At 44.5% G+C, this 25,345-nt stretch overlaps 2 protein-coding genes across 2 annotated transcripts; one reads left to right on the top strand and one right to left on the bottom strand.

Moving 5' to 3' along the window:
* Positions 1–1,539: 1,539 nt before the first annotated feature.
* On the bottom strand, positions 1,540–23,147 carry LOC110522458 (methylmalonate-semialdehyde/malonate-semialdehyde dehydrogenase [acylating], mitochondrial). Its single transcript, XM_021600876.3, has 12 exons — positions 22,822–23,147; positions 15,451–15,492; positions 15,216–15,290; positions 8,259–8,420; positions 8,057–8,135; positions 7,269–7,571; positions 6,812–6,933; positions 6,023–6,212; positions 5,635–5,816; positions 2,818–2,997; positions 2,393–2,491; positions 1,540–2,232 (listed from the first exon to the last, which is right to left on the bottom strand). Exons 1-12 carry the CDS (start codon positions 22,858–22,860, stop codon positions 2,131–2,133), a joined length of 1,575 nt encoding a protein of 524 aa, XP_021456551.1. The 5' UTR covers positions 22,861–23,147; the 3' UTR covers positions 1,540–2,130.
* On the top strand, positions 23,130–25,164 carry LOC110522459 (sterile alpha motif domain-containing protein 15). Its single transcript, XM_021600878.3, has 3 exons — positions 23,130–23,793; positions 23,996–24,094; positions 24,956–25,164. Exons 1-3 carry the CDS (start codon positions 23,722–23,724, stop codon positions 25,124–25,126), a joined length of 342 nt encoding a protein of 113 aa, XP_021456553.2. The 5' UTR covers positions 23,130–23,721; the 3' UTR covers positions 25,127–25,164.
* The last annotated feature ends 181 nt before the right edge of the window (positions 25,165–25,345 follow it).

Below are 25,345 nucleotides of genomic sequence, written 5' to 3'. Positions count from 1 at the left end.
AATCGGCTTCCTATTTCGCAACAAAGCCTTCTTCACTCATGCTGCAAAATATACCCTCGTAAAACGGACTATCCTACCGGTCCTTGACTTCGGCGATGTCATTTACAAAATAGCCGCCAACACTCTACTCAGCAAATTGGACGCAGTATATAACAGTGCCATCCATTTCGTCACCAAAGCCCCATATACTACCCACCATTGCGACCTGTATGCTCTCGGTGGCTGGTCCTCACTACATATTCGTCACCAAACCCACTGGCTCCAGGTCATCTATAAGTCTTTGCTAGGTAAAGCCCCGCTTTATCTCAACTCACTGGTCACCATAGCAACATCCAACCGTAGCACGCACTCCAGCAGGTATATTTCACTGGTCACCCCCAAAGCCAACACCTCCTTTGGCCGCCATTCCTCCCAGTTCTCTGCTGTCAATGACTGGAACGAATTGCAAAAATCACTGAATTTGGAGACATATCTCCCTCACTAACTTCAATCATTGGCTGTCACAGCAGCTTACCGATCGCTGCAGCTATACACAGCCCATCTGTAAATAGCACATACAACCAACTACCTACCTCATCCCCATATGTTTTTTTCTGCTCTTTTGCACACCAGTATTTCTACTTGCACATCCTCATCTGCACATCCATCACTCCAGTGTTATTTGCTACATTTTAATTACTTCGCCAATATGTCCTATTTTTTGCCTTACCTCCTTACTTAATTTGCACACACTGTATATAGATTTTCTATTGTCTTATTAACTGTACGTTTGTTTATTCCATGTGTAACTCTGTTTGTTAATGGTCGGACTGCTTTGCTTTATCTTGACCAAGTCGCAGTTGTAAATGAGAACTTTTTCTCAACAGGCCTACCTGGTTAAATAAAGGTGAAATAAAAATAAATAAAACATTTGAGAGGATCTGCAGAGAATGGGAGAAACTCCCCAAATACAGGTGTGCCAAGCTTGTAACGTCATACCCAAGAAGACTCAAGGCTGTAATCACTGCCAAAGGTGCTTCTACAAAGTACTGAGTAAAGGGTCTGAAAACAAGCATTTAAGAATAATTTTAAATAAAATTTGCAAAAATGTAAAAACCTGTTTTTGCTTTATAATTATAGGGGGGAAAACTACTTCATCCATTTTAGAATAAGGCTGTAACAAAATGTGGAAAAAGTCAAGGGATCTGAATACTTTCCGAATGTACTGTAGGCCTCAAAGGAAAGCCATCTAAATGTATCCATATTAGTCAGTTTAAGCACCAACTTGTAGATTGAAAAAAACTCTGATTTTGTAGATTATTTAGGCAAATTTTAGGGTTATGAAAGTGTGTTTGGAGACGCTTTATATATATATATATATATATATATATATTGATGAATTAAAGCGTACATTCCGTTCAAATAGTGGTTTGATTCATCCTGAACGTTGCCATATTCTTGTTCAATATTCATGCTTGAGAGAGAAATGTAAAAAATACAATATCTAGTTATATAGAGCTCAGTGATGAGGCATAGGAAGTAGTATACTTAGCCACAGTATTCAATGGATATCTTTATTCCATGTAAAACAGGAACACCGCTCACTAATGTTACAAATTGGATTTTTAGAATGCACTCACACAAATACTAACACTTTGACAGTGTCTCTGTTCCACAGGTTGGGGACACTAAGGACCATGATGGCTGTGGGACTCAGGTGAAGCCACTTCTAGATGCTTATCTACAGTCAGTGTACCGCTGTTCCCCTCCTAATGGTTATAGTTAGGATGCGAGGGGAGTACTGATCCTAGATCTTTGCCTATGGGCAACAGAGGCCTTCTCTCACCCTTTGCATTCCACCAAGTCCATCGTTATCATGGAACTCCCAGGAGCAGCAGAAGAGTTTGAGGCTATAGTAACAGTACATTTCAGATCTAATCTGCCACCACCCTATAAGAAACATTACTTTCATTAATAGGGTCAAACTCCAAAGTATAAAAACTTTGCTCACGTAGTACACTCTGTATAAAACATATTCCAGGACTGCAATAAAGTCGTATCAGTTATCCATACCCCTTGGGTGCTAACCCCGTGTGAATGTCAGTCAGTAGAACATTGTGCCAGGGAGAGAACACAACATTTACATTCCGTTTAGCGCATGGTTGGCATGGTAACTGCTGCAGCCTTAGTCGTGGCGTCCTCAGCCTTCCACTGTGATGTCACCGTCTTGATCTGAGTGTAGAACTGAATGCCCTGTAGCGACAACACAAAAGAGACAGTCAAGCACAGAAATCTTCCACCTCATATATAGTTGTCTGAAACAAAAACGTAGGATCAATATGATCGCATGATAAAATCGGTGGGTGAGAAACAATTGTGGGCTTGTGCTGGTCATTGCCGGTGTTGGGCTAACCTGTTTGCCGTAGAAGTTGGTGTCCCCCCTGAAGGAACCCCTGGAGCCGGTAAAGGAGAACATGGGCAGGGGGACGGGGATGGGCACGTTCACTCCAATCTGACAGACATACAGATCACATTATGAATCAAGGAGATAAATGTCAACAGAGAAATTACAGCTTGAGGGATCCATGAAAAGGCCTTGTGCATTGTTGCAAAATAGTTCTGTGAACAATAGATGGTTGTCCCTCATAGTCTTAAATCCCATTAAAAGCAGATGAAACCCCCACTGAGTAACCACAAGCTATGAATCACCAATCTATCAGGAAATGATGTCATCTAATGATCAATGAGAAACTACTTGCAATGCTTGACATCAAATCACACAAGTCTTACTTTCCTAAGCACCTACCGGAATTCTCTGAACGTTGAACTATGGCTCACCTGTCCGACATCCACCTCGTGTGTGTACTTGCGGGCGGTAGCGCCGTTGGTAGTGAAGATGGCGGTTCCGTTGCCATACTGGTTGTTGTTGACCAGGGAGATGGCATCGTCCAGAGTGTCTGCCTCCAGAACCACCAGTACAGGCCCAAAGATCTCCTCCGTGTAGCACTTCATCGCTGGCTGGGGTGGGGAGGAGGAGTGGAAAAGCATGAGATTAAGCTCCCTGTCAGTGTTCTACAGGATATTATGTCAAGAATAGAGATTGGGTGGACTATCATGTATTATTATTATTATTATTGCAGGCCTTCCAAATGAGTTGAAGGCAAATCAGATCCAATATAATAAGTGAAGTGGTATGACTTGTGGAAGGGGATACACAGAAGATTCACACCCGAAAACCTGAAGGACAGTGAACGTGAGAAAGAGTGGAAAGTCGGGTTGACAAAGGCACTGTTTTATCTTCTCTCCATATGGACAAGATTACACAACCATCAATGTGACTAATGGTTCATCAGTCAAGATCTCCATATAGCAGGCAGACGTCGCTGGTCAAGTCAGGCCTCTTAACTCCAGCCAGACATTAACCTACAAGCAGGGGTTGGAACCGTTTCAGGGAACCGAACCAAAAACAAGAAAAACATTGAGGAAAGGAAATGGATCTCTAGTATTCCAGAACAGAACCCTTATTTTCAAATCTTGAGAACCGGTTAATAATGTTATTTATTGTTCCAAAGATATTCCTAATGTCTAGTGTAATATAAATATATTTCAGTGAAGTCATGACGCTAGTAATAGCCTAAACACATTCCAATTTATGACATGATGCTCAGCGCTTTAAGCATGCCCCCTCCATGTCCACCCCTCTCGCTCTCCCTACTGGTACAATTTCAGTCGCACTCATCTGTCCACCAAACAACGAGCTTACCGGTTCCATAGTAAGCTGCTCTATCCGTGCTAATTGGTGGAGTAAGTTAATGTGCTAAATGTAAAAATGATCTTGATTTCACCAGGTAAAAAATACATATACAGTGCCTTGCGAAAGTATTTGGCCCCCTTGAACTTTGCGACCTTTTGCCACATTTCAGGCTTCAAACATAAAGACATAAAACTGTATTTTTTTGTGAAGAATCAACAACAAGTGGGACACAATCATGAAGTGGAACGACATTTATTGGATATTTCAAACTTTTTTAACAAATCAAAAACTGAAAGATTGTGCGTGCAAAATTATTCAGCCCCTTTACTTTCAGTGCAGCAAACTCTCTCCAGAAGTTCAGTGAGGATCTCTGAATGATCCAATGTTGACCTAAATGACTAATGATGATAAATACAATCCACCTGTGTGTAATCAAGTCTCCGTATAAATGCACCTGCACTGTGATAGTCTCAGAGGTCCGTCAAAAGCGCAGAGAGCATCATGAAGAACAAGGAACACACCAGGCAGGTCCGAGATACTGTTGTGAAGAAGTTTAAAGCCGGATTTGGATACAAAAAGATTTCCCAAGCTTTAAACATCCCAAGGAGCACTGTGCAAGCGATAATATTGAAATGGAAGGAGTATCAGACCACTGCAAATCTACCAAGACCTGGCCGTCCCTCTAAACTTTCAGCTCATACAAGGAGAAGACTGATCAGAGATGCAGCCAAGAGGCCCATGATCACTCTGGATGAACTGCAGAGATCTACAGCTGAGGTGGGAGACTCTGTCCATAGGACAACAATCAGTCCTATATTGCACAAATCTGGCCTTTATGGAAGAGTGGCAAGAAGAAAGCCATTTCTTAAAGATATCCATAAAAAGTGTCGTTTAAAGTTTGCCACAAGCCACCTGGGAGACACACCAAACATGTGGAAGAAGGTGCTCTGGTCAGATGAAACCAAAATTGAACTTTTTGGCAACAATGCAAAACGTTATGTTTGGCGTAAAAGCAACACAGCTGAACACACCATCCCCACTGTCAAACATGGTGGTGGCAGCATCATGGTTTGGGCCTGCTTTTCTTCAGCAGGGACAGGGAAGATGGTTAAAATTGATGGGAAGATGGATGGAGCCAAATACAGGACCATTCTGGAAGAAAACCTGATGGAGTCTGCAAAAGACCTGAGACTGGGACGGAGATTTGTCTTCCAACAAGACAATGATCCAAAACATAAAGCACAATCTACAATGGAATGGTTCAAAAATAAACATATCCAGGTGTTAGAATGGCCAAGTCAAAGTCCAGACCTGAATCCATTCGAGAATCTGTGGAAATAACTGAAAACTGCTGTTCACAAATGCTCTCCATCCAACCTCACTGAGCTCGAACTGTTTTGCAAGGAGGAATGGGAAAAAATGTCAGTCTCTCGATGTGCAAAACTGATAGAGACATACCCCAAGCGACTTACAGCTGTAATCGCAGCAAAAGGTGGCGCTACAAAGTATTAACTTAAGGGGGCTGAATAATTTTGCACGCCCAATTTTTCAGTTTTTGATTTGTTAAAAAAGTTTGAAATATCCAATAAATGTCATTCCACTTCATGATTGTGTCCCACTTGTTGTTGATTCTTCACAAAAAAATACAGTTTTATATCTTTATGTTTGAAGCCTGAAATGTGGCAAAAGGTCGCAAAGTTCAAGGGGGCCGAATACTTTCGCAAGGCACTGTATATCGCACCGCTATTGCTTAAGTATAGAGGTGTGGTGGTTCACCAAAAGTTACATGATGTAATGTAATAATGTAGCCGGAATACTTGTAGATGAGGAAACCTTGGCTTTAGCTCAGCTACTGACAGTCAATCACTCAGCTGACCAAAATTCATAGAATTTTTTCTTGCCGTAACGTTGCCGATGATAGTGGGTCCTACGAAGTTTCCATTCTCGTATCCTTTGACGTGGACATTGCGTCCATCCAGCAGCAGCGTAGCTCCCTCGTCCACACCACTCTGGATCAACATCTCAACACGGGCCCTGGCCTCAGGGGAAATCAGTGGACCCACGTCAGCACCTGGCTGGTCACCTAGATACACCCACACAAAGGAAGAAAACAAGGAATTAGAATTCATAGGATGGACATTCCAATTCTGAGCAATGTTGCATGATACGGTATGTGGACTGGAGCTAGTGGTCCTATTGGATGTACTGTTTTAAATGGGGAAAAAAACACTAGCAAGTCTTAAATTCACACAGGGGTTAGTGAGTCTTTTAGGTAAAAGGGTGAGGTACCTGCATTGACGCGCAGGGCTTTGGAGCGCTCCACCAGTTCTGGAAGCCAATCACGAGCTTCGCCTACCAGAATGGCAGTTGAGAGAGCCATACAACGCTGTCCTGCTGCGCCAAAGGCCGCGCCCACCAGCTGGTTCAGAGTGTTCTCCTTGTTGGCGTCAGGCATCACCACACCGTGGTTCTTGGCTCCCTACAAGCCAGAACACATGGGTTGCTACATTTACTGCAATACATTTTAGGAACGTGCAAAGACATACAGTAGACCTAAGCAATAACTATCTCAAGAAAAAAACTCAAGGATCGACAGCCATCTATTGGCTCAGTCTTGATAGACATATTCATCTTGCATGTATGTATGATTAAGGCCACAGTAAACTATATAAAAGCTGCTATGTAACTTTTTGGGCGACCCGAAAAACGAGTTATAGATCTGTCATTCTAATTTAGTGGTAAATCTTCTACGTGCGCTATTTCTATGTTTTGCATTCTGAAGTTTCGTTATTGTGTCTTTCGGTTTTGAACACTACAAACAATTAAAAATACAATATTTTTGGTAATGTAAAATATATTTCACAGCGGTTTATGGTACAATGATTGTCTACAAACTTATTTTGTCACAAACACAAATTAGGTGAATTATTCTATTTTTTGCAACCGGGAAATGGCAGAGCGATTTCTGCATTTTGCACTTTTAAGGCAGACATGTTTCCTAAATGCGTAAGGGATTCTTCAATCATTTAATCCCCAATTGACCCCATTCATAGAACGGTTGCTGGTCATCATATTTACCATGTTGGACTGCACTCTCTTGCCGTTCTTAGATCCTCTCTCGTAGATGTACTCTCCTGCCTGGTTGGAGCCCACAAAGCTGATGGCCTTGATGGCTGGGTGGTCACAAATGAAATTCACGGCTACGGAAAGAGGTCAAAGGTCATCTAATTTCACTCATCAACATCATCCCATCATCATTACATGGCACTGTAAGGGCACAAGATGGCGCGGCGTAATCACCTTGGAAATGAAACAAACAACCTTTCTTATATGGACTCCTTCCCCTAAAGCACTTAAATACATTACCTACACACATTATGCAAAGCGTTTAACATAATGCTTGAGGTATATCAGTAGTCTGAATGGTCTTGTCGATGCAGCACTAACACATGATCAGCATAGCCTGCTTCATTGCATCCTGGGATACAGGACACATGTTTTACAAAGACTAAGCACACACACAACCCCGTCTCACCAGCGTGCTGTCCATGGATGATGTTCAGGGTCCCGTCGGGCAACCCTGCATCCTGCAGCAGCTTGGCCAGCAGCATGGTGCACCCTGGGACGCGCTCGGAGGGCTTCATCAGGTAGGTGTTGCCACACACCATGCCCATGGGGAACATCCACAGAGGAATCATGGCAGGGAAGTTGAAGGGGGCGATGCCGGCACACACCCCGATGGGAAGGCGATAGGTGTAGGTATCCATGTCTTTGGTGATGGAGGGCAGGGTCTCCCCCATCATCAGGGAGGTGATGCTGCAGGCGTGCTCTGCCACCTCTAGGGGGCAGAAAGGAGCAGAGACACGGTGAGAAAAGCCAGGGAGCTGAAGGTCAAACAGTACATTTGGAGGTAGAGATCAGAGTAGGGGTGAAAGAGGGTTGGCAGAGGGTCAAATACGTGTGTTGCTAAAGGAGACCAAGACATCAGAGATCCAGAGACTCCAATAGAGAGACTCCAATAGAGAGACTCCAATACAGAGACTCCCATACAGAGACTCCCATACAGAGACTCCCATACAGAGACTCCCATACAGAGACTCCCATACAGAGACTCCCATACAGAGACTCCCATACAGAGACTCCCACACAGAGACTCCCATACAGAGACTCCCATACAGAGACTCCCATACAGAGACTCCCATACAGACTAGAGAAGACTAAAATAAGCATTTATTGGACAAGTTCTTGTAGTAGCCATCTCCCCGTTTCAAATAAACATTTTCTCCCGTTTCCCATGCCTACTGAAGGGGACTGTCTACTCACGCAGTCCTCTGAAGACGTCTCCCTCCGCGTCGGCTAGAGTCTTGCCTTGCTCCAGGGTGATCAGCCTGGCCAGCTCTTTCTGTAAACATAGAAGAAAATAAATAAAATTAGCCAATCATCTTTGTTAAACATTCATGTTTTAGGACCCGGTTATTGTTAAGAAACATGTATGCAGGCCTGATTTCAGACCAGCTTTCCTTACAATGTTTTCCTTGATGAGCTGCTGGTATCGGAGGAAGATCTGCTGGCGGGTGAGGATGGAAGTGTCGGACCAGGAGGCATAGGCCCTGGAGCAGGAGTCTACTGCAGCCAGCATCTCCGTGTGGGTGGCTTTGGGCACACGACTCACCACCTCATTGGTAGCCTGAATTAGGGGGAGAAGAGGGACAAAAGATGACCAGGTCATTGTGAACAGAGACCAACAACATCTGGGGCCTGTCCAGAAGGGTGTAACGTTTAAGAAACTTGAGAGAAAAATTAACTGTGTACAGGGATAAGTGTCATGACATGTGGAATAGGGAGTCCGATAGCATTTCAAAATGTTCTATTTGTCAGGGCCAGCCTGATGACGAACAAGATCGGCAACCACCACATCCTCAAATGTTTGGTTATAATCATATGATTTGCCTGCTTAATTACCTCCACAACTTAAAAACGGTCTGAAGTAAAATGTATACAAGTGTTTTCAATCTATATGCCTCAGGAACTGACAATCAAATCTTGGACTAAACTGCTGAAGTGTTTTCAATCTATATGCCTCAGGAACTGACAATCAAATCTTGGACTAAACTGCTGAAGTGTTTTCAATCTATATGCCTCAGGAACTGACAATCAAATCTTGGACTAAACTGCTGAATTTTCACTCAGTACCCAAAGTATCAGATGTCTCACTGTTCAATTGAAAGTTATCAGGTTTATAAATCAACCACAATCTGTAATGATGCATGGATACATAATTCAGAATGACTATATAATGTTTAGACTCAGGAGAATTTGCCTTTAATGCCATGCTCTACCACCATGCTATTGCCTTGGCTTTTTTAGCCACTTGCCTTTTTATGGAAAATATATTTCAGCATCCAAAAATAGTGTGTTTTCATTTGTTTGAAACTGGTGTACAAAACCGAAAGTAAAAGACGCGAAAACAAATCTTAACGGTAAGCATAGAAATAGCGCACATAGAACAGATCTACCGCTTCTTAGACTTGCTTTCAATGAGAATGACAGATTTATAACTAACATTTCCATGTGAATTTGGTCAAAAATGTAGTCGGAAATTTTGACAAACTTTAAATTAAAAGCTGGATTGTCTTGAGTCAATAAGTATTCAACCCCTTTGTTATGGCAAGCTTAAATAAGTTCAGGAGTAAAAATGTGCTTAACAAGTCACAAGCTGCATGGACTCACTGTGTGCAATAATAGTGCAACAATTTTTGAATGACTACCTCCTCTCTGTATCCCACACATACATAGTAAGGTCCCTCAGTCAAGCAGTGAATTTCAAGCACAAATTCAAGCACAAAGACCAGGGAGGTTATCTAATGCCAGGGAGGTTTTCCAATGCCTCGCGAAGAAGGGCACCTATTGGTAAAATAAGCTAACATTGAATATCCCTTTGAGCATGGTGAAGTTATTCATTGCACTTTGGATGGCGTATCCAGTCACTACAAAGATACAGGTGTCCTTCCTAACTCAGTTGCCGAAGAGGAAAGAAACCGCTCAAGGATTTCACCATGAGGCCAATTGTGACTTTAAAACAGTGACAGACAGGACATAAAATGTACTTTTTGGTTCACCAGCCACTGTGGCAGCTAGATGTAAAAATCTACCAGGCACACATTTTTACCAGGCAGAATTTTTTTTTCTCCTCAAAAATGACTTCCAAAAAAAAGGAAAAAAGATGAACATGCTTTGTAATGTTTCTAAAACAATACATGCGTTACTAGTAAGTAACTAACTAATGTGGTATATTGCTTGGATACAGTGGGGCAAAAAAGTATTTAGTCAGCCAACAATTGTGCAAGTTCTCCCACTTAAAAAGATGAGAGGCCTGTAATTTTCATCATAGGTACACTTCAACTATGACAGACAAAATTAGAAAAAAAATCCTGAAAATCACATTGTAGGATTTTTAATGAATTTATTTGCAAATTATGGTGGAAAATAAGTATTTGGTCACCTACAAACAAGCAAGATTTCTGGCTCTCACAGACTTGTAATTTCTTCTTTAAGAGGCTCCTCTGTCCTCCACTCGTTACCTGTATTAATGGCACCTGTTTGAACTTGTTATCAGTATAAAAGACACCTGTCCACAACCTCAAACAGTCACACTCCAAACTCCACTATGGCCAAGACCAAAGAGCTGTCGAAGGACACCAGAAACAAAATTGTAGACCTGCACCAGGCTGGGAAGACTGAATCTGCAATAGGTAAGCAGCTTGGTTTGAAGAAATCAACTGTGGGAGCAATTATTAGGAAATGGAAGACATACAAGACCACTGATAATCTCCCTCGATCTGGGGCTCCACGCAAGATCTCACCCCGTGGGGTCAAAAATCCCAGAACCACACGAGGGGACCTAGTGAATGACCTGCAGAGAGCTGGGACCAAAGTAACAAAGCCTACCATCAGTAACACACTACGCCGCCAGGGACTCAAATCCTGCAGTGCCAGACATGTCCCCCTGCCAGTACATGTCCAGGCCCGTCTGAAGTTTGCTAGAGAGCATTTGGATGATCCAGAAGAAGATTGGGAGAATGTCATATGGTCAGATGAAACCAAAATATAACTTTTTGGTAAAAACTCAACTCGTCGTGTTTGGAGGACAAAGAATGCTGAGTTACATCCAAAGAACACCATACCTACTGTGAAGCATGGGGGTGGAAACATCATGATTTGGGGCTGTTTTTCTGCAAAGGGACCAGGACGACTGATCCGTGTAAAGGAAAGAATGATTGGGGCCATGTATCGTGAGATTTTGAGTGAAAACCTCCTTCCATCAGCAAGGGTATTGAAGATGGAACGTGGCTGGGTCTTTCAGCATGACAATGATCCCAAACACACCGCCCGGGCAACGAAGGAGTGACTTCGTAAGAAGCATTTCAAGGTCCTGGAGTGGCCTAGCCAGTCTCCAGATCTCAACCCCATAGAAAATCTTTGGAGGGAGTTGAAAGTCCGTGTTGCCCAGAAACAGCCCCAAAACATCACTGCTCTAGAGGAGATCTGCATGGAGGAATGGGCCAAAATACTAGCAACAGTGTGTGAACCTTGTGAAGACTTACAGAAAACGTGCCAACAAAGGGTTTATAACAAAGTATTGAGATAAACTTTTGTTATTGACCAAATACTTATTTTCCACCATAATTTGCAAATAAATTCATTCAAAATCCTACAATGTGATTTTCTGGATTTGTTTTCCTAATTTTGTCTGTCATAGTTGAAGTGTACCTATGATGAAAATTACAGGCCTCTCTCATCTTTTTAAGTGGGAGAACTTGTACAATTGGTGTCTGACTAAATACTTTTTTGCCCCACTGTACATTTTTTGTGACCTGAGTCTTTTAACCAAAATACAGTATCAGATAGAAAAACGTTCACCTGTCCCTTTAAGGGCGGAGGTGACTGTAATAGCATGTGAGATTGAGTCTGACTAGTAGAAGCATCGTCTTCTCTTCCCTAGCAGTTGAAACTCAAATAGAAAAACAACCTAGCTTGTGAACAAAATGTAAATAGCCAAGAAACACAAGAACAAAGTCTCACTTCAGTAGACTTTAGTTTCAAGTAAATTAGATCAACGTTTATGCCTGTGCGCAGCGCTTCTAATAATGAATCTTTCATGAAGCTCTTCACTTCCGCACAGGCTCCAACCAAGCATTATTCATTCGTAGTGCTTTGACTGTGCGATTAATAGCTATGAAGCAAAAACATCATAAATTCTTTGAACAGCTACTGCAGCATTTATTTTACTATAAATGTGATCACACTTTACTATTTTTTATTCACAATTGCGAGTGAAATGCTTGCAATGTGGATCCCTGACCACCCGCCTACGTGGCTGGTGAAATAGACATCTTACCCACCAATGCCAAAATCTACTTTTATTTCCAGGTGTTCATTTGAAGCCCGGGTTACAGAGTTAATGGCTGTGACAAGAGAAAACGGAGGATGTATATACAACATTGTAGTTACTCCACAACACTAACCTAATTGACAGTGAAAAGGAAGCCTGTACAGAATAAAACATATTGCAAAACATGCATCCTGTTTGCAACAAGGCACTAAAGTAATGCTGCAACAAATGTGGCAAAGCAATTAACTTTTTGTCCTGTATTGGATTTGCCCCAAACATTACTGAGTACCACTCTCCATATTTTCAAGCATAGTGGTGGCTGTGTTCATGTTACGGTATGCTCGTAATCGTTAAGGACTCGGGACTTTCAGGATAAAAAAAAAAAAGAGAAACGGAATGGAGCTAAACACAGGCAAAATCCCAGAGAAAAACCTGGTTCAGTCTGCTTTCCACCAGACAGAGATGAATTCACCTTTCAGCAGGGAAATACCCTAAAACATGTATTCCCAAAATGGGGTATGCGTACTCCCAGGGGTACGCGCAATGCCGTCGGGGGTACGCCAAATGTGATACTTATTTTTGTACATTTTCAGTCAATTTATATTTTCCAACTGGGCTATACATTTGGGTGAGTTTTTTCCCCTCGCCTTAGTAGCCTCGTTTCACTGCCAAAAATAAAATGTAACATCTAGTGTTCAGCAAAATAACAACACAATGTCAAATACAGGTAGCCTAGTCAAATAATTAGCATCCAATCACATTAACCGTTACTCTTTCGCAGGAATTCCACTAACAGTTCAAGTACAGTTGAAGTCAGAAGTTTACATACACTTAGGTTGGAGTCATTAAAACTCGTTTTTCAACCACTCCATACATTTCTTGTAAACAAACTATAGTTTTGGCAAGTCAGTTTGGACATCTACAAGATGACAAGACATTTTTTCCAACAATTGTTTACAGACAGATTATTTCACTTACACTGTATCATAATTCCAGTGGGTCAGAAGTTTACATGCACTAAGTTGACTGTGCCTTTAAACAGCTTGGAACATTCCAGAAAATGATGTCATGGCTTTAGAAGCTTCTGATAGGCTAATTGACATCATTTGAGTCAATTGGAGGTGTACCTGTGGATGTATTTCAAGGCCTACCTTCAAATTCAGGGCCTCTTTGCTTGATATCATGGGAAATTCAAAAGAAATCAGTCAAGACCTCAGAAAAAAAATTGTAGACCTCCACAAGTCTGGTTCATCCTTGGGAGCAATTTCCAAACACCTGAAGGTACCACGTTCATCTGTACAAACAATAGTACACAAGTATAAACATCATGGGACCACGCAGCCGTTATACCGCTCAGGAAGAAGACTCGTTCTGTCTCCTAGAGATGAACGTACTTTGGTGCAAAAAGTGCAAATCAATCTCAGAACAACAGCAAAGGACCTTGTAAAGATGCTGGAGGAAACAGATACAAAAGTATCTTTATCCACAGTAAAACAAGTCCTATATCAACAGAACCTGAAAGGCTGCTCAGCAAGGAAGAAGCCACTGCTCCAAAAACCGCCATAAAAAAGCCAGACTACAGTTTGCAACTGCACATGGGGACAAAGATCGTACTTTTTGGAGAAATGTCCTCTGGTCTGATGAACCAAAAATAGAACTGTTTGGCCATAATGATCATCATTGTGTTTGGAGGAAAACGGGGGAGGCTTGCAAGCTGAAGAACACACATCAAGCAAAGAGGCACTGAGTTTGAAGGTAGACCTTGAAATACATCCACAGGTTCACCTCCAAATGACTCAAATGATGCCAATTATTCTATCAGAAGCTTCGAAAGCCATTACATCATTTTCTGGAATTTTCCAAACTTTTTAAAGGCACAGTCAACTTAGTGTATGTAAACTTCTGACCCACTGGAATTGTGATACAGTGAATTCCAAGTTAAATAATCTGTATGTAAACAATTGTTGGAAAAAATACTTGTGTCATGCACAAAGTAGATGTCCTAACCGACTTGCCAAAACTATAGTTTGTTAACAAGAAATTTGTGGAGTGGTTGAAAAACTAGTTTTAATGACTTCAACCTAAGTGTATGTAAACTTCCAACTTCAACTGTATGCAAGATAGTTAAATAAAAAGCAAAATGATTGATTATTATAATTTGTGCCCTGGTCCTATAAGAGCTCTTTGTCACTTCCCACGAGCTGGGTTGTGACAACTCACACTCATTCTTATGTTGAATTAATGTATTGTATAGTGTGTGTGTGGCAGGCTTACAATGATGGCAAAAAAACAACATTTGAGCATGTGCTGACCCTGGTGCTAGAGGGGGTACGCAGCTGGAGCTTGAATGTTTGACGGGGTATGGGACTATAAAAGGTTTGGGAACCACTGTCATAAAACACAAGGCCAATTCTACACTGGAGTTGTGGACCAAGAAGACAGTGAATGTTCCTGAGTGGCCGAGTTACAGTTGTCTTAAATCTGCTAGCAATGATAAACCACCAATTTGCCAGAGCTTGAATAATTTTTGTAAGAATATTGGGCAAAATCTGCTGCACAATCCAGGTGTGGAAATCTTTTAGAGACTTACCCAGAAAGACACAGCTATAGTTGCTGCCAAATGTGATTTTAACATATTGATTCAGGGGCTGAATACTTATCTAATCAATTTGTGTTGTATTTATTTTTTTAACAAATGTTTGAATTTTACCCTTACTTTTTGAGAGTATTTTGCATAGATCATTGACAACAATGAAATCATTTTTAATTCTACTTTGTAACACAAAATGTGGAAAAAGTAAAGAGAGTGTGAAAATTTCCTGGAACAAGACAATGAAACGTTACATGAAGTAGATGCAGACAGGCCCGGGGGGGACCTGAGTTAGTGAATGTGAGTGCATAAACATGTCAAGGTTAAATTGAACTGGCTATGAAGAATAGGCTCCCATTTCTTCACTTTCCAAATCATACATATTAAATGACACCCTAAAGAGTTCTTCATCTCCAGCTCCCGACCAGTTTATACATTGCTTTTTAGTGTTTGCATGAACTCCCGTTGTGATGTGGGTGTGTTAATGCAAAAATACTTACAGGGTTGTGAATGTCCAGCCATTCTGAGGTGTTTGACTCAACAAGCTTGCCGTCAATGAACAACTTGGTGGTGGGCTGGAAGGTTGCAAAAGCACAGGGGGACAATGCAGTCATCCACCATATCAAATCATCATATCTGTACATGTATTAGAATACATGCTCATACAATCTGGACAAGTCTTCTGTAGTTACAAACACTCATAAATGTAGTTATGATTGCATGATGTAAACTCACCACGGATGATGAATAGCACATGCGACCCATCTGAAAGGGTGCCTGTAAACGAGAGAAAACGATAGTTATCGGAGTTGTAACTCCAGTTTTACAGTATGAGTGGAGCCCCATTGGGGAGCTCTGCGCCTAGTGGTTTACCCCACTGTCTAGGCAGAAAATAGCCTGAGAAAAAAATGATGCACACATCTGCAGCCAATAGGAGTATAGGTGTCCCTATAAAAAGGGGTCGCTTCCACTCAATCAGCCTCCCGAAAATTATCTTCAGCGTGACTGGGGGTCGGCAGGGCCTTAAGTCCTATGGGACTCCGCTCTACTCATAGAACTGGAGTTACTACTTCTATATCGTGGAGCTCCGCCCCATAGGACTCCTAGTGGTTTAAGGTGGAGCGCAACACTCCAAAATATATTCTCTGCCGAACCTAACACTTCCCAAACTTAATGAAAAGGTCTGGTCCAGTAATGGCTGCGACCAAATCCCGCAACACTGTAACACACTGTGAAAACAGACTGTGTCACAATGTACTGCGTCCTCGGTCCAATCCGCCCTACTCTGTCCAGAGGCACCGCCAATGACTAGTGGGCAGATGAAGCAGAATATGAGCCATAGAAATCTGTACAAGCAGATAGATGAACTCAAAACTTTGTTGGTATTAAAAATTGGTCAAATAGTACTGTAACACCAGTTACAGGAACTATATCCCTCATCCATCCGCCCAAACACAGTCATAGACTTGTGGGGAGGACAAAAAAACATGACTCTTCTGTGCTATCCCAGCCAGGAGTAATGTCATGTAGTGTCACGTTCTGACCTTAGTTCTTTTGTTATGTCTTTGTTTTAGTATGGTCAGGGCGTGAGTTGGGTGGGTTGTCTATGTTGTGTTTTGTGTTTGGCCTGGTATGGTATGGTTCTCAATCAGAGGCAGGTGTCGTTAGTTGTCTCTGATTGAGAATCATACTTAGGTAGCCTTTTCCCACCTGTGTTTCGTGGGTGATTGTTTCCTGTTTTGTTGTTTGTGTCACCATTCAGGACTGTTTCGGTTTTCACTTCCATTCAGTTTTTATTTTTGTTTTGAGTCGTGTTCAGTTATTATTAAAGTATCATGAACACTTACCATGGAAAGCCGTTACAGAATCACCCACCACCAAAGGACCAAGCAGCGTGGTATCTGGCAGCAGCAGAAATCTCGGGACTCATGGACATGGGAGGAGATTCTGGACGGAGAAGGACCATGGGCACAGGCTGGGGAATATCGCCGCCCCAAGGCAGAGCCGGAGGCAGCGAAAGCTGAGCGGCGGTGGTATGAGGAGGCAGCACGGCAGAGCGGCTGACTGCAAAATTTAATTGGGGGGGGGCACACGGGGAGTGTGGCTAAGTCAGGTAGGAGACCTTAGCCAACTCTCCGTGCTTACCGTGGAGAGAGGTGGACCGGGCAGGCACAGTGTTATGCCGTGAGGCGCATGGTGTCCCCGGTGCGCAGGCATAGCCCGGTGCGTTACATCGCAGCGCCTCAGATCGGCCGGGCTAGAGTGGGCATCGAGCCAGGTGCCATGAAGCCAGCTCAGCGCATCTGGTCTCCAGTGCGTCTCCTTGGGCCGGGGTACATGGCACCAGCCCTAAGCACGGTGTCCCCGGTTCGCCAGCACAGCCCAGTGCGGTGGCGACGGGGAGTATCCAGCCAGGTAGGGTTGTGCAGGCTCGGTGCTCGAGACCTCCAGTGCACCTCCACAGTCCGGTCTATCCGGTGCCTCCTCCACGCACCAGTCCTCCGGTGGCAGCCCCACGCACCAGGCTCTCTCTCCATCTCCTTCCTCCAGGTGCTCCCTCCTGTCCAGCGCTGCCAGAGTCTCCCGCCTGTCCTGAGCTGCCAGAGTCGCCCGTCTGTCCTGAGCTGCCAGAGTCGCCCGTCTGTCCTGAGCTGCCAGAGTCGCCCGTCTGTCCTGAGCTGCCAGAGTCGCCCGTCTGTCCTGAGCTGCCAGAGTCGCCCGTCTGTCCTGAGCTGCCAGAGTCTCCCGTCTGTCCTGAGCTGCCAGAGTCTCCCGTCTGTCCTGAGCTGCCAGAGCCGCCCGTCAGTCAGGAGCTGCCAGAGCCGCCCGTCAGTCAGGAGCTGCCCGAGCCGCCCGTCAGTCAGGAGCTGCCAGAATCGCCCGTCACTTCGGCACTGTCGGAGTCGCCCTTCACGTCGGAGCTGACGGAGTCTCCCGCCGGTCCGGTGCTGCCGGAATCTCCCGTCCATTCGGGAGATTGAGGTCGGAGTCTGAGGTTGGCGGCGAGGGTCGGCGCTCGAAAGGCGCCACGGAGGCGGGTTAAGAAGCGGGTAAAGACTATGATGGAGTGGGGTCCACGTCCGTTCTTTTGTTATGTTTTTGTTTTAGTATGGTCAGAGCGTGAGTTGGGTGGGTTGTCTGTTGTGTTTTGTGTTTAGCCTGGTATGGTTCTCAATCAGAGGCAGGTGTCGTTAGTTGTCTCTGATTGAGAATCATACTTAGGTAGCCTTTTCCCACCTGTTTCTCGTGGGTGATTGTTTCCTGTTTTGTTGTTTGTGTCACCATTCAGGACTGTTTCGGTTTTCGTTTCCATTCTCTTTGTTATTTTTGTATTGAGTCGTGTTCAGTTATTATTAAAGTATCATGGACACTTACCACGCTGCGTATTGGTCCGATCCTTGCTACTTCTCCTCTGAAGAGGAAACCCGTTACATGTAGTCATTCTAATAGGAGAAAGCGGACCTGATGGAAACCCTGTCCATTGATCCTGCCTTTTTTGCCTTAATTCTAGCCTTCTCATCAGCAAAGCTGAGTACAGGCTGAACCAATTTAGAAGACCTATTCACCGATTCCTCAGTGTAACCCGCCACACTCAGTCCATAGGTAAAGCCAATGACTAGTGGGCAGATAATAGAATATGGGCCAACTACTCTGCCTCAGCAGATACATGACACCTCAATGTTCCATCATTTCCAGTGACCGGTCTAATAGTAAAGTAACACTAGTTACAGCACTATTTCCCTCATCACTCCGCCCCTATACAGTGATACACTGGTGGGCAGTCCAGACATTCTGTGCTGTTCTGACAGTGTCAAACAAAGGTCATGTGGCACGTGTCTTACTCTCTGACAACTGAGAGTGGACCTAATGGGAACCCTGCCCAATAGTTCTGCATCTTTTCTTAACTCAAATTCTCCCTTCAGCCACGCTGAGTATAGAACGAGCTAGACGACATGTCTAACAGGTAGAATCGGATAAAAGGAGACATGCCGATCAAGACGCTGCTGCACAAATACCCTCTACCCCTGACAGCACACGGGGTCCACATTCTCTTTGGCACACCATTGTGAAAACACGTTCCATCTGGATGTGAAACTGGCACGCGAGCCCTGTATAGTTCTGATTACTGAATCAGATAATCCACTGCGCTCTAACCTGTCCCTCTCAGGGGCCAAACCCCCAGTAGCTGGCCGATTAGAGGCAATTGCTCTATCATGCCTGCCACCTGAGACATCGCGTCCTCTTGATGTGGAATTGGCCATGACGGCACAATCAACATTTGAGTCATCTCCGCATACCACGGAGCCCCTGGGCGATCGGGGGCTATCAATATGATTGACAACCCTCCTGTTCTCACGCAGGCTAGCAGTGGGAGAACGCAGGACAGAGGTGGAAATGCATACAAGAGAACATCTGGCCACTGGTGCGCAAAAGCTTCTATCTAGCGGCGGTTCGTCCTGGGCTCGTAGGGAAAACCATAGAGCACACTGCGCGTTAACAAGTGACGCAAACAGGTCCACCTCGGAACAGGCCCACCCCAAACCATTCCCATATTTGGAGAACAATGTTGAGGTGCAGCTGCCACTCGTCGTCTCGGGTACCACCTCGAGACATGTGGTCTGCTCCGACGTTCTGATAGCCTGGAATGTGGCTGCTGTCAACAAGCGAAGGTGCTCGTGAGCCCACAGCCACAATTCCTCCGCCAGCCAGTGGAGTGCAGGAGACCTGACTCCTCATTGCCGATATATGTAGGCTACTGTGGTTTGGTTGTCCGACCAGACCAGCACGTCTTGACCCCGTAGGGTAGACAGTGGGTCCGAACCAGTAGAACTGTCTCCAACTCCAGGAGGCTGATGTGGTGTTCCGAGGGAGGTCACACACCTACCGCCAGAGCCTGACATGTCCCTCCCATCCAGCCAAACAAGCATCTGTAAAACACTGGAGGAGGACACCTTGCGTCAGGACGCACGGGTCTCTCCAACAGTTCAGGTCCGCTCTGAGCGAGAGGAGAACTACCAGAAGAAGAAAAAAACGATGACAGTTCCTCACTGGATCCAGTCATAGTTGGGCAAACCCTCGCTGTGTTCTGTGCATGTGCAGAAGTCCCAGATTAATCACGGTGTGGGCAGACAACATGAGACCCATGAGTGTCATAACGGAATGCGCTGTCACCACGTGATTCGGATAAAACCTTCGTAGGGCTAGCAACAAGGCAGCCCGCCGAGGATCTGACATTCGAGCCTTCATAGCTAGTGTCTAGCTATAAGCCCAGGTAGACAATCCGATGACTGGGCCAAGGCGTGCTCTTTTCCCAATTCACAGCGAACCCCAAACGTGTGAGATGAATCGCTGTCTGTGTCGTGTGTATGATCGCCAGCTCTGCTGACGGGGCAAGAACCAGTAGGTCGTCTAGGTAGGCTAGTAGCCTTATCCCTTGACGAAGCAACGGTTCCAATGCCGCCTCCGCGCATTTGGAAAAGTTGCGAGGTGCCAGGGCGTACCCGAAAGCCATTATCGTACGCCACCCCTTGGAAGGCGAAACGCAGAAACTTCCTGTGACAAGGATGCACCAGCACATGAAAGTATGCCCATCCTTTAGGTCTATGCTTATACAAAAGTATTTGTTGTGGATAGATTCCAGCAGACGTTGTCGTAAGCATTCAAAAGGGCTGTTTGGCTACGCTCTCGTTGAGAGTGCGTAAATCCAATATTGGCCTCATTCCCCCCCCCATCTTCTTTGGCACTAGGAAGTAGGGTGAATATAGCCCGCTGTTCCTTTTCTCTTGGGGAACTAGCTACTTTCTCTGGCGTCTTCATCACCGTCTCCACCACGCCCGAAAATGGGGGTGGAATTAGATGGTATAACCCTTCTTCAGCGAACGACTTAGCCAGGAGGAGAGGGTGCAGCATCGCTGCCACTCCGAGTAATGCTCTGGGAGCGGGAGAGCACGAAGCCGTAGGAAGGACCTGTATTCCTCTATGGCCCAAGCCGCCCCTGGACACAGAAGTCCAACCCTTTGGTTACACTCGTAACCTTGTGGTTCCAGCCCTCTGTGAACGCAGGACGGGTCTGAGCTACACTAACTGGGACGCTTACCTGAGTTAATGTGCCGTCTCCCAACAGCGATTGCGTCATCGGCCCAACATGGGGCTGTGTACGCAGACTGTTCTTTAAACCCCTAGCCACCTCACTCCTAAGAGTGTGTAGGGTTTTTTATGAGGTATAGCATGACGGCTTATTAAGAGCGTCTGTCTCGCTTCCCTCATGTCATTCCCACTCACAACGTCCTCCTGTGTGTGCTCAGCTACTTACTCGTAGTGGGCTGTGCTACACACAGTGGTGAGAGGAAGAGAGAGAGATGGAAGGAACCTAAGCAGTCTCAATTTTGTTATGGAAAATAGGTTATCTTGTGACAAAGCTAGATGGAACACATTCTTTATTAACAAAGGACACATCGGCTCCTCCATTCCTGTTGGGGGATGAACAGTGGCCATTGTCACCTGAAGTCCTGTCCTCTCCCACTCGTCCGGTCATCGTCTCTTCTGACTACACCAGGTGCTGCCGCTCGACGGGCTCTCTCTCTGACCGTAGACCCGTGTCTACTGGAGACGGTGGAGCGAGGGGGTTCCTTTGAAGTTGCTCGAGACCCTCCTGCTAATGGCAGGTGTCTAGACAGCTGCTTTCTCTCCTCCTCAAGCTTCCCGAAACGCACCATCGCATCTTTGACTGCTGCTCCGACGTTCATTAGGGCGGCTTTGTCAGTCTCCTTCATAGCCGTCAAAGACAGTCAGAGGTGTCGCTCCAAAACCACCGAAATGGCCATGGACCTCCCTGCACATAGAGCCAACGCCTATGTGAGATGGAGGATGGCACCGGAAATCTTCAACGCTTCCTCTATCTCCTTTCACGACAGCTCAGTCCTACCCGTGGTGAGACAGGATAGAGGCTGCCAGGAGTGCAATATTATTAGCTGCTGCTATAGCCTGTACACCTAGAATGAATGACTTCTCTACCAGCTGTGCTGCGAGTCGGTCCTAAGTCGTAGGTAGTGTGGGTTTCCTGGACGACGGCAAGGAGCTTGAACCTGGGGCGAGGTACGCGGCTAGGGCGTCCTCGAGCCTAGGGATCTCCTGAGGCCATTTCCCGTCCACTTTGGTGAACTTTGGTATGCCTTCGCCGGCGCTCTGGCCATTAAAAGCGACTCCCATGCTAATTTCAGCTTTGGTCAGTAGACTGGGTTTTTCCGGAGAAAAACCCAGACACTTCCCAACGTCCTCGTCATCTCCGGAGACAACGTCGTCATATGATGCCTCAGAATCTGAGGCAAGCACAGTCATGGCATCTTCCAGAGAGCGATCTCCCTTGAAAAATGCCCACCTCTGTTTCCTCTCCTTTCCTTTCTCTCCTTTAAAGAAAGGAGGGTGCAGCTAGGGCATATCGGGGATCTGTGTGGCCGCCCCTAGCTTGCTGCAAACCCAAACGCACAACACATAAGTCATGTGGGTCCGTAGCCGCCATAGTGGAGCAGCGACACTGAGCTCTTAAAAGAGCTTTTGGGGTGGAAAAGGCATGCTCATTAAGGACAACGTGGAGACTGAGTCTTCTCTCTAGGCGTCTTCTGTCCAGTCCTGTCGCTGAAGATAACGGGAGGCTGATTGGGTCACCTGTGCTCCTATTGGCTGCAGGTGTGTACATAATTTCTCAGGCTATTCTCTGCCTATGCAGATGGGTAAACCACTAGGAGCAGAGCTCCACGATATAGAACACATAAGGATCACTTTTCAATGTTTAGTTTCCATTGGCTAAGATCCAAAAGCCTAACTTTCTGCAAGACGACTAGCTAAGCTAACTATGTGGCATTGTAGCTAGCTAGTTGAACTCGAAAGCTAACGTTAACTCGTCCAATTGCATGCTACAGGAAGTAGCTATATGTTGCAATGCCAAGGGGGGGAAATAATTATAAGTGTATATTTCGACGTAGAAAAGTGTGGCACCAACTAACTATCGAGCTAGCTAACGTGCCATTCGAGCAAGATAGCAAGTCAGCTTAGCAAGCTTCAAACAAACAATGCATTTAGAAAAGCTGCACGTGGTATGTGGTTTACCTTTTTGCTCCATAACGACCTTGCTAGTATCCCTGCCATGGTTGAAGCAACTGTGATTGCTTTTAGCCCAAAAGTACGCACTCCCCAGCTGGTCAGACCCAAAATACAGACACCTCTAGACACTAGAAAAGGTTAGCCGAATAGAAGTCACACAATCATTGCGTCAAACTGGCTGAGGACGTAGAAAGAGCAAACGCTGAAATGTTGATCTGCTCTTTCACTGAGACAGCGAGGTTGGGCCACATTGACGAGCGCAGCAGATGCTTTAACAATCTGTGAAATTGGCATGCATGATTCCCGTGAATAGGACCCAATCTGGGCGGGACAATAACTTGAGAAAGAACCAATCAGTAGGCCAAAACGAATAAACTCCCCCAAATGTATGAAGCGCATTGGCTGGCCTTTAATGATTGTGACCAGTCTTCGCTGACACGAAAATGACTACTCTGTTACATCTCTTTCATTGATCCCAAGTAGAGTCCATCATTCTAATTTACACCATTTTTTTCCTTATCGAACGAAGACGTGAGAACAAGTGTCTTCTTTCAAACATGGTAGAATACATTAGAATATTATTGAATATCGTAGAATATAAATAGAATAGAGCAAACATGGTAGAATACATTAGAATATTATGGAATATCGTAGAATATAAATAGAATAGAGCATATTCAATTAGTCACTTGAAATGACATTACTTATTTCGGATTCCACTATTCCTAATGTGACAGACACTTTTTATATTGACCTTGGTCTGAGTTTTACTGCTATAAATAAGTTACATCAGGATGCATTTGAAAGTATTTCAGTGCTTACCTAACATGTTATATTTATGAGATAGATACATTAGCACCTTTCCCGACAGGTGGCAGTTTCTATGGTAACAGACACACAGGCAAGATGGCGTTCCTTCACTGGAGTTGCCAGGACGTGGCAAACTGGATAATATCCTTAGGATATCCACATTATACAGTGAGTAAACATATTCAGTTAACAATTAAGTGACTTAGTTACTAATTTATTCACAATGCCAAGTAACTATCCAGTTTTATTTTAGCTAGCCTAGCATCAGAGTAACTTTATAATAATGTGGCTTAGACAGAAGCAGTCCAGGCGTGGGCTACTTTGGTGATAGAGAGACACTTATTCAACAGCTCTGTCTTTATCCCCCCAGGCCTGTTTCACTGAGAACCTCATCACAGGTAAAAAGCTGATTTATGTAAATTGCTGCTATCTGCCAAGATTAGGAATCACAGACTTTGAGGATATGAAGGTAAGGAGATGGTCCTACAAAGCTTTCAAATTCAACGTTTTTGTTTGACTTACTTTTAATTTCGATAGAGTTATTTTTGAATTAAAAAGTCTGAATGGAAAGTAGAAATAGGCTAGACTCCAGTAATCTCTGCACTAAATCTTCCTGGGAGTGCCAACATGAATGTGTGCAGGACTGTTCCAACCCAAATAAGAAAGCATTGGACAATCTTCCCATCTCAGTTGTAGGCTAATTTTTTATGATAGGCCGCACAACATGCTATTTCATACACAGCCAAATGCAGAAAATCAGATGCAGCACAGATAATAATTCCTATTTCATAGGCCAACTCACCAGGTGATAGCAGCTAAACTGGACAGCTAAACTGGACTGGTTTATATTTATAATGTGCATGGTGATGCTCTCATTTATAACCTATTATTAATGCTTGTGGGAGTTAGGGTTATCAGCCATGAACACCCCTGTAATTAGGAGTGGGCAACGAACTGATTATTGCAGATAGAAATACTATGAATAAAGCTTTCTTCCTCACTCTACACTCTTAGATTCCAAACGGGTTCTTTGGCAGTCCCCACAGGAGAACCCTTTTGGGTTCCAGGTAGAACCCTCTGTGGAAAGGGTGGAACCTGGAACCAAAAAGGGTTGTTCAACGGGTTCTCCTATGGGGACAGCCGAAGAACCCTTTCTAGATAGCACCTTTTTTTCTAAGAGTGTATACATTTCAGAGGGGCATATCTATTCTAAAATGCAATACATTTCTATCTGAACATTCTACAACGTACCCTACTGAACGTGACACATATATTTTAGTAGCCTATGGTTTGACTCAGCTCCTCCTCCCTGTGTTATACCCCCCTGTAGGCCATCTCTGCCCATGTGCGTGAGCTGCTGGGGACATCAGAGCCGCTGTGGAGCCGCAGCATCGCAGACCCCCCCAGAGACAGCATGGGCCTGTTCCTGGAGAAGAAGAGCAGAACAGGGGACTGGGCCGATTCCTTCACCTACACACAGTTCCTCGACAGGAAACAATGAATGGAATCTGTCCGTCTGATAAAAGAAACATGAATGAATGAGCTGTCTGTCAGTGTGTTGTTTGTAAGATGACATTAGTTGTGAATGATGAGACAATAATGTTCCATTCAATTACAGATGTTGAGACACTATATCAAGACAGTGTTTTGTAAGGCACTTTGTGATTAAATTGGTGTTCTGGGGTGTGCATTTAGTTTTTCAGATGATTTCATTTGTAAT

The sequence above is a fragment of the Oncorhynchus mykiss genome, chromosome 4, assembly GCF_057628025.1.
Source record: "Oncorhynchus mykiss isolate SJ-2025 chromosome 4, ASM5762802v1, whole genome shotgun sequence".
NCBI lineage: Eukaryota > Metazoa > Chordata > Actinopteri > Salmoniformes > Salmonidae > Oncorhynchus > Oncorhynchus mykiss.
This window is presented reverse-complemented; position numbering and strand designations above follow the sequence as displayed.

Bases quoted from the DNA above. Each gene is read 5' to 3' on its own strand.
- LOC110522458 (XM_021600876.3), bottom strand. From the start codon at position 22,860: ATGGCAGGGATACTAGCAAGGTCGTTATGGAGCAAAAAG. The intron at 15,493-22,821 runs GTAAACCACATA...TCTCGTTTACAG, and splicing joins GGTCGTTATGGAGCAAAAAG to GCACCCTTTCAGATGGGTCG. The intron at 8,136-8,258 runs GTAAGGAAAGCT...CTATGTTTACAG, and splicing joins AGCTCATCAAGGAAAACATT to AAAGAGCTGGCCAGGCTGAT.
- LOC110522459 (XM_021600878.3), top strand. From the start codon at position 23,722: ATGGCGTTCCTTCACTGGAGTTGCCAGGACGTGGCAAACTGGATAATA. The intron at 23,794-23,995 runs GTGAGTAAACAT...TTATCCCCCCAG, and splicing joins TAGGATATCCACATTATACA to GCCTGTTTCACTGAGAACCT. The intron at 24,095-24,955 runs GTAAGGAGATGG...ACCCCCCTGTAG, and splicing joins CAGACTTTGAGGATATGAAG to GCCATCTCTGCCCATGTGCG.